Source organism: Gymnoscopelus microlampas (assembly GCF_963454915.1).
Source record: "Gymnoscopelus microlampas genome assembly, chromosome: 4".
Taxonomy (NCBI): Eukaryota; Metazoa; Chordata; class Actinopteri; order Myctophiformes; family Myctophidae; genus Gymnoscopelus; species Gymnoscopelus microlampas.
This window is the reverse complement of record NC_139941.1, coordinates 35,635,361-35,652,760: the sequence shown is the minus strand read 5'-3', so window position 1 is coordinate 35,652,760 and position 17,400 is coordinate 35,635,361. Positions and strand designations below refer to the sequence as shown.

The 17,400-nt window shown below is 44.8% G+C and overlaps 1 protein-coding gene across 5 annotated transcripts in view; it reads left to right on the top strand.

The window, feature by feature from the left end:
- The first annotated feature begins 6,885 nt into the window (after positions 1-6,885).
- The window catches only part of kat6a (K(lysine) acetyltransferase 6A), a 48,224-nt gene continuing 37,709 nt past the window's right edge, over positions 6,886-17,400 (top strand). For 4 of the 5 annotated variants that reach the window (XM_084055908.1, XM_084055907.1, XM_084055906.1 and 1 more), the window contains exons 1-2: positions 6,886-6,996; positions 9,126-10,623. In XM_084055908.1, the coding sequence (XP_083912034.1) occupies positions 9,937-10,623 (687 nt within the window). In that variant the 5' untranslated portion in view covers positions 6,886-6,996; positions 9,126-9,936. Of the gene's footprint in view, positions 6,997-7,283; positions 7,418-9,125; positions 10,624-17,400 lie in introns of those variants that run through there. The other variant, XM_084055905.1, reaches the window with a different exon arrangement.

Genomic DNA, 17,400 nt, shown 5'->3' with positions numbered 1-17,400 from the left:
ACATTGTGTTACAAGTATGTTGGGTTGAGACCTCAAGTCATAAATAATCTACTTTGTGTGTAAGAGCAGACGAGTCACTAGGTAATAAAATTGTGTGTATCTATTCAAACGACATAGATAAGCAGACCCTCTTTGACATGTGTATACATTTAAACAAAACTAAAGAAGTAGTGTGGTTAGCTACTGGGAGAGTAGGAGTCCAGTGTGTAGGTATCCAGTGTGTAGTCCTGGTATTTTTTTCTGTTTCACCTGGACAGCTGCTTGAGTGTATAGACGTGTATGATAAATAGGTGGAGGTTGCTGCCAGCAGCATGGATTATTGCCCGTAGGAGCATTTCCAAAAGTGTGTGTCAGGACCCAGATGTTGGTCACAAGACACTCTGACAGGGTTGGGGACCCTGAATAACTCTAATAATGTATAGCAATAATGTGTTAATAATTTACATGGGTCCCAACTGTGACGGTCAGTGTTGATCAGTGCAAAATATAAATCCTAGTGAGAAATCAGTTGAACACTGTGCTAGAGGTTAGCAGTAGAATGTGACTGAGTGACATGCATGGCAAAATGTTAATGGCTTATATTGTGGAACAAAAAAAAATGCACAAAAAGCAGGAATTTATGTGTTTGTTTGTGTGTGCTTCTGCGCTTATGAGGACCAATGGGACCAATTTTGTAATCAGTAAATCTTTGCAAAGTGAAGCAATTTGGCTAGCCTTCATTTTAAATTAGTTATTTAAAGTTTGATCTTAGGTTTAGGATAGATTTAAAACTAACATAACTTTATAGGCTTATACCATTGCTTTAGGACAAGAAAGGGGTGCTCAGCCAGACCGGTTGGCCTAATTTAAATGTTTGTTAATAGTTAATAGTTAATAGCCTGTTTAGATCTAAGAGCACAACACAACAAGAGAGTGTTCCAAAAATGTTCAGTTTATTGCTACACATATACATTTATATTTACAAGAATAGCGAACCCCTACTGCTCCGTGCAATGCATTATATACAGAAAGGGAAAGACAGCAGCAGGAGGCTAATGTTAATAAATGGTTCATTTGGTTACTCTCAGAGCTAATCATCCTTAGTACAATAAACTGAAAAACACAATGCAGTCAAATCTCACAGATTTATAAAACACCAGCAATTACACCAGGATATATCCTCACAAAGAGAAGATACAAAATACAAATGTAAAACTAGAAAATGTGCTCCTCGGAGCACAGGTCTCCGCCTCCGTACTGTACTGTTCCTGATTAATCCTGTCTTACCTCACTTCAAAAGATATAAATGATCTTTTGAAGTGACACACCTATTTATAGGACTCTATTTCATCATGCGTCCTGCTAGCCAATCAAAGCACACCCTTTCAACATATTGTCATGTGTCACGTGAAGCTTGACCAATGTTAGCTTGGTGGACACACGGAAGGACGAGAACGAAAACATAGTCTCCTGGCGGAGACAACAAAATTGGGTATCCGTAGAAACACCCATGGATGTGTGTCTGTCTGTCATAATGCTAGAGGATTCTCTGACCAATCAGTAGTCAGCAGTGTTAACACCTCACCATTCGATATTGCCTCAGCCCGCTTGGAATTTGGACGCTACAGGCACCTAAGAAGTACCTGTTTACCTGTTAGTACCTACCAGGTATTAATTATAATGTACTAATGGAAGGTACCAGGTACTAATGGAAAGGTAGATATGGAGTTCCACTTGTCTCCAGACTGGTGTCCAAACTGATGTCATATTGATGACATCAGTCTTGCCCAAATATGGAGTTCCAAAGTTCTTCCTGTATCAAATGAAAACTAGAAAAAGTGCTCCTCGGAGCACAGGTCTCCGCCAGGTGCTCCTCGGAGCACAGGTCTCCGCACAGGTCTCCGCACCTGCTGGTGGCGCTATATCAGGCCAATGTGAGAAGGGTGGCATTTCTTCCTCGGCCTAGTGGGAATGTGCGTGTGAAATTTCACGGAAATCGCAAGCTGTGTGTATACTTTGAGGCTTTTTGTTCAAAACGGACCAATCCTGCAAACTTTGGAAGCCAACCTTAGGCAATGAGGATGGAATATGGGAAATCGGACAGATCCGTGTTGATCACATGACTATAGTGATACTGTGTACCGATTTGCATGACGTTTGGATAATCCAGGGAGTGTGTGTGCACAGTTTCGGAGCGACTGGGCCAACGGTGCCGGAGATTATCTGGTGACAGACGGACGGACACACACGCACACGGACGGACGGACGGACGGACGGACAGGGGGTAAAACATACTCTCGCCATGCCTTCGGCCTGGCAAAGAAAATAAATGTTTTTAAAAGTTTGATATTTTTAAAAATATAAAACATATGTCCTGCGGGTTTGTGAGATTAGCCCCAGACAGACAGACAAACTCACATATACTCACAGACTTCACAGACCCTCTTCTAGACCGCTCGTCCCCTAGGAGCCACACCGTAAAAATCTGAAGTCCTACAAAAACAAAAGAAAAAGCACACTTAAATGTGGTTATGAATCCTGACTGCTGATAGAACCAACACAATTGACTGCTTCAAGGGCCGCCTTGGAATTGTTACAATTGAATAACACAAGGGACCAGGTAATATCTATCACTGTGACGGCTGGCTATGCTCCGCTGTGATTGCATTAAGGTCTGAGCTATTTATGCATGTTTATTGCCTTGTCAGAGTTCCCCCTCGACTCCAAATGTACATACACTGAAGAGACTGTTCACAGTGGCAGGACAATTGATTTATCAAACCGAGTACCTGGTTCTCAGCTCTCAAAAGCGAATGTCTTAGGCAGTTACAAGTGTACTCCACCGCTCTCCTTGAACACTCTGGAGATATGAGTAAAGGAGCTAGTGTTTTCAGATGGAAGAAAGAATTAGTGCTACTGGTACCGATATGCAAGACGGGCGGGGAGGGGGGTTGATGTTTTGAACCAGGCAAGGCCAGGGGAGGCTGCCACTCAGTGATCCAACAAGCGATGTACTTCACCTTCCATGTCCATTTGGGCTTGAACATGCTTGGGTATAGCACGGGCCATGGGGCGGTGGGAGTACAGGGAGTGGGAGCTAAGCACGGGTGGGGGCACACTCCTGGGCAGACACAGGCACTGGAAATTTCCGTTGTATGTTTCAGCCCTTTTCCATGATGGGAGGAGGTGGGGGTTAGTGGTATAGTGGGATGAGCAGTTGGGGTTTTGGGGAGTTGGCGTGGAGCCAGCCACAGCAGGAAACTTGCTAGTTCACACGGACAAATAGTGAGTCCTGGTTTCTGCCTAGCATATAGTTAGTTAATGCATTATAGCCCTCCTTCCAGTCATGACACAAATAAAACACAAACACACCAAAAACAGGAAATGTGTGCAATTACAGTACAGTTTACACATTTGGCCCGTAGAGTGACTGCTCTCAACACAATAAGTGGCATTTCAAAGGCGGCTTTGAAATGCTGGGTAGTATCCCCCTGCCCTTTTCTTTGGTCATATTTAGCTGAGTAAAAAAGTTGCCAATTTTGTAGCATTACTGATTCATCTACGATAGAGCAGGTCACAAGTTCACAACAGGTACTCTCTCTGTCTTATCTGTATGGGTCACAGTAGGCTGACATTTGTCATCCAGTGGGTCAGGATCCAAAAGTAGGATGCAAGATATTCTGACAGGGTCAGGCCACTTCAATAGAATGTTTATGGTCCTAGCTTCGTGGTCAATTCAAAAGAACATGCAGCACTTATCCAAGAGTTTAGTCACATGTCAAACACATTTGATTGTACTAGACCTCTTGCTGGATGTAAACATCCTGTTTTCTGAACCTAAACAGACAATCAATCAGATCTTATTTTAGGACCCCCCCCCCCCCCCCCCACACACACACACACACACACACACACACACACACACACACACACCCACCCACCCACCCACACACACACACACACACACACACACACACACACACACACACACACACACGCACGCACACACACACACACACACACACACACACACACACACACACACACACACACACACACACACACACACTATTCGGCACTGAGGGTAGAGGCAGAGCATCAGCAGGCACTTCTGGAAAGCAGAAGGCACTTGTGCATCAGGTGGCAGGGATGTGGGAGGTTCGGGGTGTGTGTGTGCAATGTGCATGCCTGTGATGGGGGCAGGTGAACACTGTTCCGTTTTTATGTGGGTGCGCGTGCAAGCAGGTGGATGCAGGGTGGATAGAAATAAGAACAGGACAGGGGATTAAGGAAGATGAAAGACCAATGAGGTGCTTCTTCTAAGTGAGACAAAGAATAGTAAAGGGAAGGGTTTCATTCCAAAACGCAAGTTGCCCAGGCTACATAGACCCATGTTGGGAGGGCATTATTTTGTGTACTTAATGAAATACTTTCCATACCCAACATAAATGTAAAATGTAGCCTATATTTTCCCTCATAATTAAAGTAATCTAAAGTTCTGCCTATATTGTTTTAGGATATACACAATCAATATCAATGATCAAGCTTTCAGCGCTCAAGTCAAATATTTTGTTTCTGTTTGTTTGTCCATGAACAAACAAGCAGGCTACACCTCTGCCTTGGATCATGTGACATTATTTATTCATGACCAGCAAAAAACGGATCTGATGCTATGGGCTCTCCTGAGTGTTTCAAGTCCATCTGTGTGTGATGTAGGCCTATATAAATTTGGCCTCTGGAGGCAAATATCTCACAGCGTGTTAATGGGTACCAGTGCTTATTTGCAATAACAATTCATCAACTTAATTAACACATTAGTTTCACTGTGACATACTGGTCCCTAAACAAACGGAAGCAAAAGAGCTAATAAAAAATGTGTAACATGGGATAACCTGAGGCTTAATTGGTCCCTATAAGACTAACTTACAGTACAAATTCCTCCCAAAGGACTTATGTACACTTTGTTTTGCTACAAAGCTTCAGTTAATTTGATTTGCACACGAGGAGTCTCGTCATTAGCCCGTAATGGAAAAGGACAAGTGCTTGTGCTTGCCATGATTTGCTCAGGTAACACAGGTGCATCTCACTGTAGGCCAATCATTAAATTGCATGTGCAGGCAAAATTCATTTTTATTGATTGTTTTTTTCTTCTGAATAAGCTCATAGTGAATTTTGAACACCTCCTGCAGCTATTCCACATGGACAGGTTAGATTATATTGCAAAGCAAAATATTATTATTACAATGTCGATATCTGACACATTTTATTTAAAAGGTAGGGTAAGTGATTTGCAATTATTCAAATAATTGCAAAATGGGTTTATGTTCTGATAGTGCTCGTTACTAGTGTCTTGTCCATATAAGGAGTCTCCCATGTCTCTCCAGCTCTTTATTAAACAGAAAATGCATTTTCAGTGCTCTCTCCTGATTGGCTTAAAATGTGTCACCTACCTGAAAATGTACTATATTCTGTTTACTAAAGAGCTGGTGAGACCCCTGTGACCGAACAAACGCTCAGTAGCAATGATTACTATAAGTATATAGTACTTTAACCTTAAAAACAATTTAAAAAATAATAATAATCATATTTGAACTGGGGACCCCCCACCCTGACAAGCACTTGTAATGTAGGTGTTGAGGCATAATCTCTTTTTTGACTCTGTTCCACAGATAAATATTGTGAACCTTGTGCGAGGCGTTGTGAGCTTGTAGATCAGCTAATTGTGTTTCACAATTTTTGCCTCTTTCTTACATTATTTGATAATTTGGCCAATGTTTGACCAGTTAGTTTGTTGATAACCTTTTTTTTTCTTAGCTTTTTTATTTACGTATTAAAAAGGTCTTAAACGTCCTTAAATTGTCACTTCACTGCCATCTGGGGACACCCCAAAAATCATGTGGGGACCCCCCTGGGGATCCCGACCCACATGTTGAGAACCACTGGTCTATTTGACACTATCTCGACTAATTCCAGTCGCTTGTTGCGCATGTAGAGTTAATTAGCCTACTTTTTATGGGATTAGATAATTAAAACGAGAGTGATGCCTGACTGTCCATATGTCACATATGCTATATTAATTTTATGCTGCGCTCCTGTGAACCGTAAAAACTTCGTTTTCTAAATGTAAATAATGAAGAGAAATAATTGGGTCCTAATTTATTGTAATGGAAGACGCGTGTTGGATATTAATCATTATGGGGATAGTGGGGGCATTGCGGGCAATTTACATAATCACTTTTTTTGGGAAGATATTAGCCACGTTACGTATCATAATAATCTGCCTAGCAAGGCACTACTCCACATAAAAGGGTGTGCATTATCTGGTAATAGCATACTACTGTAACCGTAGCACAACATCTAAATCCATGGCATAGTAGACCTATATCTGTGTGTGTGTGTGTGTGTGTGTGTGTGTGTGTGTGTGTGTGTGTGTGTGTGGCTGGCAGCTGGCTCCCAATCTTTCGCAAAAATACAGCTGCTACAATAGACTGCAGATCTCTCACACCGGGCAGTGTGTGGAGGGTGTCTCACTTTGATCTTTAAATACCCTCTAACGTTAAACCCCACTCGCTTGCTTTGATTTTTTTTCCCCTTGTAAGAATAAAATGTAGACGTTCCCTTGGACTGCTCCCGTGTCTGTGTGTGTGCGCACAGCGGAGAGAGCGTGAACACCTATCCCTTTTCCTCCTCCACCATCTGTCCCTTTCTTCCATTTCATGTTGTTCAACCGATATCCACCCCTCGCACACACAGCAACAGCTCCGCCGTGCCCACCACCACCCCGCTCCCCTCGCAGTGCGTCTGCAGCCCAGTCCTCCTCCTAGTGCACGATGCAGACGGTCCCTAAAGCTCCCCCCTCCCCCACCAGGCAGCCTGAGCCCGAGCTCCTGTTTCACTCAAAGATGGCGTCAGCTTTGGAGCCTCTAGTCCCTGCTGGCTGCATTTTTGGGCTTGTTGTTGTCTCCGATTCGGATGATTTTTGGCACGTTCTCCGCGGCAACTCGACACGGAATTCCGGTGAGTAGCGGCTGGTGGGCTAGAGGACATTACACGGTTATCCGGGCTGGCCCTCCCTAAATAAAACCCCCGAACTGGACCCACCAGTTCTATAGAGGCTTTCTGGGAACCGCGAGAGGTAGAGGGTACGGAGAGATGATGATGATCGCGGAGGGAAGGAGGAGGGGGGCGGCACGGGGGTGGGGGGCGGTTGGATGGAGGGGGAGCCGAGGCCTAGCCAGCAGCGGCCTTGTCTTCTCTTGCGCACCGCAGAACAGAGGCGATACGTGGGAGGGCGGCTGGCGGAGGAAGGAAGTGAGCGAGGTGGGGAGTGTTTTGGATGGAACAACGCCACTGCTCGGGGCCACCAGTTGTCTTTTCACCCGCTACCTGAGTCCGAGGACTGAGAAGGAGGCCGTAGTGTACCAACACAACCCAGATCGTAGGGAAAAAACCGCCTCTGTGTGGTGTATACATTTTTTTGCACTTGCCCGTTAGCCTGTCTTACAGTCGTCTGATCTGAGTCTGGCAACTTGCATTGGGGAAAACAAGCCCAGAAGAAGCAACTTTAGGCCACATGAGTGCTGAAAATAGCCGATTTACAAGCTCACAACGCGTCGCGATGCGACGCGTTGTGAGCTTGTAGATCTGCTATTTTCAAAAACTCTTTATATTGTATTATGCACTTGCCCGTTAGCCCCCTTCCTACGGTCGTCTGATCTGAGTCTGCAACTTGAATGCATTGTTGCCTCCCTGTCGGAAGGCCGCGATCTTGCCATTAATTTTAACCGTGACTTTCCGGGAAATCAGATTGTTCGTGGTGGCCGTTGTTGCGATTGTTGCCCGTTTTGAGAGACTGCGGGCCGCTGTGGACATGATAATGGAATCGTTGTGGCAAACGTTTGTTTCACGCTGTTTACCTTCTGGAGGGCTAGCGGCGGATATAGTAGTAACATTAGCCTGTGTGTATGATGAGGAATGCTAACGGTGAGTTGTTAGCAAGGTGTTAACGTTAGCTGGCTAAACAACAGCAGCACTTTAGCGGGAAGGGAAGGTTTTGCTGTCACATAATTGCCCGTCATATCAGTGAGAGTCAACAACAGTCCGGGGAAGGCGGCATTCGACCTGGCTTTGATTTTCAGTTGGATTTGTAAGCCAGTGTTTGCTAACAACCCGTGTTTTGACTGCATCGTGTTTATGTTAGCACGCCAGGCTAACTGGCTTAGAAGCGTTGTGTTTGTGTGGGACGGTTGTGTTTACCTCTATGCTAGGGGTTGATAGTAAAGAACATGCATTAAACGGTAAACACTAGCTACTCGTTTGAGTCGTCGTTAACCAGATATTGCTGGTAAAAATTGTGTTGGTTGACAATTGTGTTTTTGCTTGTTCTGAAATGACCAACCTTTTACATGATTTCAGACTGAGGTGGCTGTTACAAATGGTCGTACAAGTTTAGGAATTGAAAGATGGATTGGTTTTCTGATGTACACAACATTATGGTGTGTCAGAGTATGTCCTGAACAGTCATAAACCAAGACCCTGTCTGTCACCTACTTTCCTTCCAAAGAATAAAATAGGATTTATTATAATGCTGATAACTAAAGTACTACGCTAATGTTTGTGTGTGCTTGTTGTAATGTTACTGTCTCCAGTGTGCATTTTAAAGTAACTACAACACTGATACTTTCGCTTTAGCTGGTGTCTCTAGCTAACTCTCAGACAGGCTAATCTGTGTTTTGAAAGTAGATGCATGTTGTAACAGGGTCTTGTCTGATGTAGATTCTGGAGGGAACCTGCCTTGAGATTTATTATGATTTTTGTGGACAAGCATGGCTTTGTTTACATTCTGCAGTGATAACACTGGGATGGGTGGGGAGATTGTTTGTTTGTGTCTGTCTGTTTTGAAGGCATGTGTTATTGAATGTTATTACATGGAATAGGACATGAACTTGCACTATGCACATGAAGTTTATCCATGCAAATACAATGGGAGAATAACTGCATTTCACCTGAGTGAAACACTATTTTCCCCTTTGCCTGCCTGGTATTGTACACAAAAAATGAACGTACACACAAAAAATAATAATCATTTTTGTATGAAGGTTCGCTGACCTGCTGTCTCTGTATGTGTTTTGTCCTTGTTTCTGCAGGGTGCGGCGACTGCTGAGGTGCAATCGGCATGAAGGTGATCAGGCCCGGCTGCTCCCTGGGGTGAGATATCCATTCCGTCCCAGAACCGAAAAGCTCAGGCTGCCGGAAGAGAGAGGGAGAGGAGGGAACAAGCCAATTGGGACATAAGGAAAATTATCGTGTTCACCTTGTCTTTGGAATTCACACTTTTTTTTTTAACTTCTACCAAACGACTACGGTCACCTCTAAAAGGCCATGGTCATTTGTGTCACAGTGAAGATTGGCTAATTGCTATTGACAGAAGACTGACGCAACAGGTTTTATTGGGCATACCTGTGTATGTGTGTCAGTATTTTGCAACAGGCAGAGGTGGGTAAACACTTCTTTTTTTTTTTTTGCCTAAACCATTCATATTGTGTGTGGTCCAACTACACTTAGACTCATAAAAACACCACTACCCCTCTGCTCTCCTCCAGGCTTCTTATTCCTGCCTGGAGAGGGTAGTGGGTAGACCACTTTTTGCTTCCTTTTTTTTGCTGGGTTGGTAGGTGGGTTGGTTTATGCTATGGTGAACTCCTCCCTGCCGTGCTACTCATACTTAGGTTCTGAGGGACTCTCTGTGCGGCCCCAGGACAAAGGATAGTCACCAAGTGGAGGAGGGAGGAGGAGGTGAAGGAAGAGGCGGCGGCAGCGCGCTAGGGCGCAGGCCGGGCCCTTCCTTCCTTGGCCTACAGGCCAGTTTTTTCATCAACTTTTTTTCCCTATCTATAAGTTTGTGGTCGTTGCAGTGAGACCTGCAGGGGCTACCGCGCCCACTCTTAGACTGCAGCCATGGTGAAGCTGGCTAACCCTATGTACACCCAATGGATCCTGGAGGCCATCAAGAAGGTGAAGAAGCAAAAGCAGCGGCCGTCGGAGGAACGCATTTGCAATGCCGTGTCCATGTCGCATGGCCTTGACCGCAAGACAGTTCTGGAGCAACTGGAGCTCAGTGTCAAGGATGGCACCATTCTTAAGGTCTCGAACAAGGGCGTTAACTCCTACAAGGACCCTGACAACCCTGGGCGCCTCGCCCTACCAAAACCACGAAGTGGCGGTGGTGGAGGCTCCGTAGGAGGAGGCAGTGGAGGAGGAGGAGGAAGTGGTGGGGGAAGCTCCCACTCCCACTCCCACTCACACTCGGGGAAGAAGCCCGGACTGGACTGGAACAAGCTGATCAAACGCTCACTGGAGGGTCTCCATGAGGCTGGTGGCTCCAGCCTGAAGAGCATCGAGCGTTTCCTCAAGTGCCAGGCTGACGTGGCGGCCTACCTTTCAGGCAGCGGTTCCATGGGGCCTGGCCTGTTCCACCAGCAGCTAAGGGTGGCCCTGAAGAGGGCTGTTGCCCATGGCCGCGTAGCCAAGCAGGGCCCACTGTTCCACATGGTCAGCCGCAGCAGCACCCTGGATGATGGGACGGGGACAGTATCCCTGGAATCACTCCCACCTGTCCGTCTGCTGCCCCATGAGAAAGACAAGGTAATGCCTTCACGCATGCATGTGTACATAAAACAAATGGTTAACAGACGAGCAGTAATGTATGCATACGTGACAAACACAGTGCAGTAACATGCAATAATGTATGTATATAAATAACATTTACAGAAATATTTAAATGCATATATACATTAAGCTAACACTTCACAACTATTCACATTAATGATGTACAGAATAGTAAGTTGAGGCTAATTCACTGACTCATGATGAAACCAATTTTAGAGGTATGTCTCTGATTTGGCGGAGCGACGCTGATCAGACAGCCATAGATGGCCCAGCTTTGCAGTTTTTCCAGTCTAAACGCATATATCGGAATCTGAAGCACTTCATTGCCAGCTAGGTGTATACACGTAATTTTACATTTATACATATGTGCAGTGACAGCTAGGCCAGCCCAACGTTGAAACTCTAATGCAGTAAAGGATGACATTGCAGAGCCCTCATTTTGGCATTTGACAGCAGACAATATAGCAGTGTAATATGTAGAGGAGAGAAACTGAAATCTAAGATTAAAAACAGACACCTCACTCTCACACGGCTGCTTTTACTACAAATGAATGCAACGCTGCATGCTCTGGTGGCAACAGATGTTTTATTAGATCACACAAATCCTGTTTAAATTACAACTGTGGCAGAGGCACAAAGCACGGGTGATTTGTTTCTGAGAAACACGTGTGCTCTGTTAAAATGTTTTGAAGCGCACAAAAGAAGTGTTCAGTGTCTATCTGTAGAAATGATATGGAATCATTCCAAATGTTCCTCTTAAGTGACAGGCATTCTCCCTTTCCTGAAGGTGCAGCCCAAATTTCTTTTTAGGAACTAAGGATGGGTCAGGTACTGGTACACAATAGCAGATTGAAAAGCTCACAACGCGTCGTGACACATGAGCTTGTTGATCAGATATTTTCAGTGAAGATCCCTGAGGGACTCCACTCAACAATGTATGGGGGTCTAAGTGGTTAAGTCTCTGGGGTATGTTGTTGAACCAGCCTACACAGTCCATGGCAACAATTTCACTGGCTAAAAGGCTGCTATGAAATCTATAATAACTTCAAAACGACCGCAACGTGAAGGGGGAAAGGAAGCTTAGTATTATATACGTGATTACGTATGAACCCCACTTCTGTTTTGAAGGGCTCAGATTTTAGCAGACTGTAGCTTGTAAAGAGTCAGACAGCTAGGAAACTACAAGGCAGTGGGAATAGTGGGCAACATTTTGAGAAAAACAGATGATTGTTGTTTCATTTTATTTGAGGACTGTTCACCTGGTAGGCTCTCTGTCTATACCGATACGGTTGGCTTAACGTCACGTGGCTTGTTAACGCTATTTAAGCGTTGAAGTCGATTATGCTATATACAACTCAATGATGCAGTTGTGTCCAAGGCTTCAGACATGCACTGCAATGTTATGTTAAATATGTCATACTATCTTAAACCGGTAACACTCCCAAGTGTATGTTTCCAAAAAATGGCCATCCTTATTAGGAACAAGTGCTTTTTAAATGTGAGATTGTGGAACTCTTAATTGGACTAAAATACACCGATCCTCAACCCAGCTGTTGCACTCATGCAGAAATGTAAACATGTATTAATAAGTAATGATCACAATGGAATCAATACAGTTGCTCCGCATCTTCAGACTCATCGTGGCCTATTTGGCCCAGCGATTGCTGATACCACGAGGAGGTGCTCTATGTGTTTATTCACTTATTCATGATTATGTTTCAGGAACTAAATTAAGGTTCTGAGTATATAGCAAGTAGGGTGTGTGTAGAACCCAATTGCGAGAGACGGGACAGGATGGCATGTCTGAACTATATAGATAATGGTTTTTGCTCCGATTGTTTTCAAATGACATGACTACCAAACCATTAAAAACAGCTGCCCCAACCGTGCACAGTCGGAGAACCTTTTTGCCATAGACCTCTACGTAATGGCAAAAACATGCCAAACAGAAACGATAACATTCCCTGTCGTGTCTACATTCGGCAACACCACCGCTATGCAGACCTCAAACCATGAGTGTAAGACGGAGAGACAAAGTCTCTTATAGCGTACATCATATCCTGACAGAAGGCTATAAAAAGGTGTCGAAGGAGGAAGGAATGACAGCCTTTGCGTCTGAGGCATATAGGGTTAATTAACTGAAGAAATGTCACTCTAAAATGTGCCACAGAGTGCATTTAAATCATGGATTCCCCCCACAAAAACGCAGATAGAATCCAAAGATTGTCAAACCCTGGTTGCATCGGCCATCATGCGGCCTGTGGCCTATAAGAAAGTGATGTAATTAGAGAGGGAAAATAAACGTCAGCCACCAGTCAGATACTGTGTCTCATTCTGAGCTGTGGCTACTAAGCTTGTCGGAGCTAAAAATGCATATCCCATCTCTGCAGGTAACATTGTTTTAGACATTCTAAAAATCTGTTGAGTTGTGGCTTGGTTTGAACATGGACTGGCCATTGTGGCCTGGCCAAGTTGCCTCTCCAGGGGGAATAACACTATGCACAGACTTTGTTTGTGTGTGAATTAAAGCTCTCATACCATTTGTGTATACCATGCTACCATGTCTGTCCTGAGGCATCAAAGCTGGCAACAGAGAAGATCTCAAAGGAATAAAGCGACTGTGTTTTTAAGGTTAAATTGCGGGTTAGGAGGACAAGAGGTCGAGAGAGAGATCAATGAACACCGATAACTAGTGTAGCATTGTGTGGCAGGCTGTGAGTGTGTCTGTGTATGCATTTTGTGGTCCAGGGTGGGCATTGTGAAACGAAGGTGAGTGGTTACTACCAGGGCACTTCTCCAGTCCTTGCCTGCAGTGGAGAAGAGTGAGGAAGAGACAGAGGAGGTCAGGGTAAGAGAAGGAGGTTACCGAAGAGAATCACGTGGCTCCCAGCCTCCTGCAGGGCTGTGGACCAGCTGCAGGGCTGCTCCCTGTCAGGAGACGAAAGAAAGAAAGAGAGGGAGGGAGGGAGTTACAGAAAGAGGGAAGGAAAGAGAAAAAGGGTGAATGAGTGACGAGTAAAGGCAGAATGAGACTGAGAAAGCGAGAAGGGAGGAAGTGAGTGGGAGGCTAGAGGAAGAGGGCGGAAGGTAGAAATAGAAACGGTGAGTGGAGAGAAGGACGGGCATGGAAAGAGAGGACGGAAGGAAGAACAAAGTGAGGGAGAGAGAAAATAGGAGGTATGTGTTGGAGTTTTAGAGGCCTCGATGAACTCTGCTCTGACTGAATACTGAGTGAAAGGAAGTAAAGAAAAAAAATGCCCGAGTGAGTAAAAGAGCAAGTGTGAGCAACAGGGAGAGAGTGAGGGGATGATTTGGAGTGTGTGAGAGCAAGACAGAGAGTTAGAGAGCATGAAAGAGAGGGAGAAGGGTAGAGAAGGACTGAGACAGTGAAAAACGGGAAGAGGCAGACATGCAGGCGACAGAGGAGCCAGGGAACACACCCACTGTTGTAACCTGATCAGAGAAAGCAGCCGTTTACTAACCTCCCCTGCTCAGGGCCATGGACACACAGATACACAACTCATGCACACATACACACAGGTTTGTAAATGAGCATTACATGAACGTGAGTGTCAACCATGACTTCACTTGAAGATTTATGATGTCCCAGGTATTATATATTGTATACACGCACTCAGATGTGCAGACGCTAATTATGTCTGACACAGACACAATCAATTCTAAACGATTCTTTACTATACGATACATGCTGAATGATTTGTGCTACATTCACACCTAAGGCAGAAGCCACATTAATACATAAATGAACCCACAAATGCCACACATTAGCACACCCTCTGCCACACAGATGCATGCATGCCCACAGGGAGAATGGTTTGTAAACAAATCTTCGAGTGCCACTCACAGGCAGATGAATAACAGGCCATCATCATGTGTTAAGTTGCAGGCTATGAGTCAGGCACAGGCAGCAGTAGAGGGGGTCTAACAAGTAGAAACACTTGGCAAAGCTCTGTTTTGTACTGGTCCTGGCTTTACCTGGTCGTTGTTTTGTGTCATGTGCCTGTGTGATCTCTCTCTATAGATGGCCCATGTCTGTGCTCGAAATTAACCTTTTTACTTGCTACCACTTGAGGAGGAAATTGAGGAGCACCAGAAAAAATGTAGGAGCACCCACAAAATTTAAGGACCACCAACATGTAATCGCCCGGTCCGTTGTGTCAATGAGTAAACTACACACCACAGGCTATTAGATTAACATCTTAGCCACTGCAGCTCAGAGGGGAATGCATGTTAGATGGCATGGAGCGCTCGCTTTGGTTCACTCGATGTACTGTTAGTCGCACCACAGCAATTTGTTGCAGTCCCAATTATATTTTTAGGTCGCACAGATTAAATTTCAGGTGCATTTTGACCAAAACGGTCGCAATGTCGAGCCCTGTATCTCAGGGTAACTCATGCAAACACACACACAGAGTAGGATTAGCCCAGAGAGCGAGTGAACAGGCAAGGGTCACATAGGCCTGTTTAACACAGTGACCCGTTTGGCGCAGATGGTCAGTTGGTCACCACCACATAAGATTAGTAGCCATCATTTCTCCTCCCATTTCCCACCACTGTGTTCTCTGACTAAGCTACTGAACCACAACTGGCACTGCTCATTTCATTTCTGCTGCACTGCTATAAGAAGGAAAACGGGTCTCACTAACTAAAGCCTCATGTAAAGGTTCTTGATGAGCTCAAAACGTGTGCAGGAACGAGTTTTCATTGAAATGCAGGTTGCAGCTCTGACTCGTGAAGAAATGTGACAATAATTGAAGCTGTGAGTAGAGTATGTTAGCTGAAGACCGTGTGTAAGTGTCATTAGGGCCAGTTGTATTGGGTTCTATTTTTGATAAGTATTTGGCAAGAAGAATCATTAAATAAATGACATTAGGAATACAGACATCTGGAAATGATTAGCTGCTACCAATCCCCCCCCCCCAGTGGTGAAGCCGCTCTTCACAGGATGTCCATGACGACTAGTATGGTGACGGTTTCCTTTGGCCAAATGGAATTGGTGATCTTGATTATTAGGTTATCGTTTTTGGGCCTTTCTGACTTATTTCAGGCTACTAGGCCACCGGCCCCCCAATACATTATCTTTAAGTACAAACTTAGTGCTTAACAAGAACCATGGTGGTATAACTACAGAGTTCCACCCATGGTTACGTATTTTACCAGCCCTAGTTTATCACCTATGATCCAGCAGTGAGTTTCACTTCCACTTCTGTTAATGCTGCATTCGTTTATGGCATGCGTGTAGTGTGGTCTACTTTTGTCAGGACAGACATGCATATAAACAGATAAAGCCTGTTGTAGACGGCTTTATCTTTGGCCACAGTATACAATTGAAGAGGACTGTTTTGGTTTCACACGTTATCTTATAGTGGTTAATTTAGATCATGAGTCCTTTACTTTGTATTTTAAATGTTTTTCAAATGCCATGGCCATCCTTTGTTCCGTGTACCAGACAGAGGATACAGTTGCTGCAGTACAGAGGAGGGGATGTTGACATTTGTGTCTAGCAATTCATACATAAGCTCTAGTCCAGACCAGCTTGTATTCTCACCTTCTGCTGGATGTTTTGATGCTCTGAAATCTATGCCTTTGAACAGGGCATTACTGTGGTCCCATCACATGATGTGTATGCATGTGTGTGATATTGTGTATATCTCAGTAATGGAAAGTGTGTGTATTTGTGTGTGGGATCTGTATGTCCTACAAATGATGCATGAGAGAGAGAGACTGGCATTGCTGACGATCACTCACAATCTCTCTCCTCGCTCTCTTTCTCTCTGTCTGACAGTCTCATCAAGGCCGTATTGCTGCACATGATTGCTGGCTGTTATGATTTACCAGAGACCACTCATGCTGTGTGAAGGAAAAAAATGAAAAATGAAAACAAATGGCCAAACACTGGCTCTGACCCTATCAGAGGGAGATTTGTGTACTCAACACCCCAATGGCTGTGTCAGAGGACTCCCATTCAAACAAGACGTCCCCTCTCCCCTGCACACCCACCACCTCTCCCACCCTTCCATGCTCTTTCCTCTCCCCTTTAATAGGAGGTCATTGCCAGGCCATGAAGGGGGAGGTAAATGGGGGAGAGAAGTCAACCAGAGGTCAGGGGTATATAGATAGCAAAGCTCATTGCCTCCCTGAGCACCCGTTAGCCGTATGAGGCTATGGCCATTAGGTGGGATGGGCCGTAGCGATCGCTCGCTGAGCCTTCGAGTGTATGTGTGCGCGTGTGCACACGTTCGTGCATGTGTATTTGTCCATCCGTAAACATTTGTGTCTATATGTGTCTGCGTGTGTGAGAGTGAGTGAATGGTGTGTGTATATGTGTGTGTGTGTGTCCCCATCCCGTCATAGCAGAGAAGAGGGATGTTGCTGCCCTGCGTATGCCCTCTTCTCCAACAGCTGGAGTGGGGTCACCCAGAGTTCCCTCTGCTGATTTGCAGTGTCATGGTGGGGACGTGTGAAAAAAACCCAAAAGCTATACACTCAAGCATGCACACATGCCTAAGATGTATACAGCATGTTATACATTCTTATTGATGCAAGCTAACATATATACACACCTACACATGCATAAACATACACCCATACATGGACACACACATAGATATACGTGTGTGTGTTGGTGATTTCCTACCCAATGTCCCACTGACCCTCTTAAATGGTTTGGCTAATGCTGGCTGCCTGACTAATGAGACCACTGCTCTGGAATGGTAATTGAGCTGCTACATT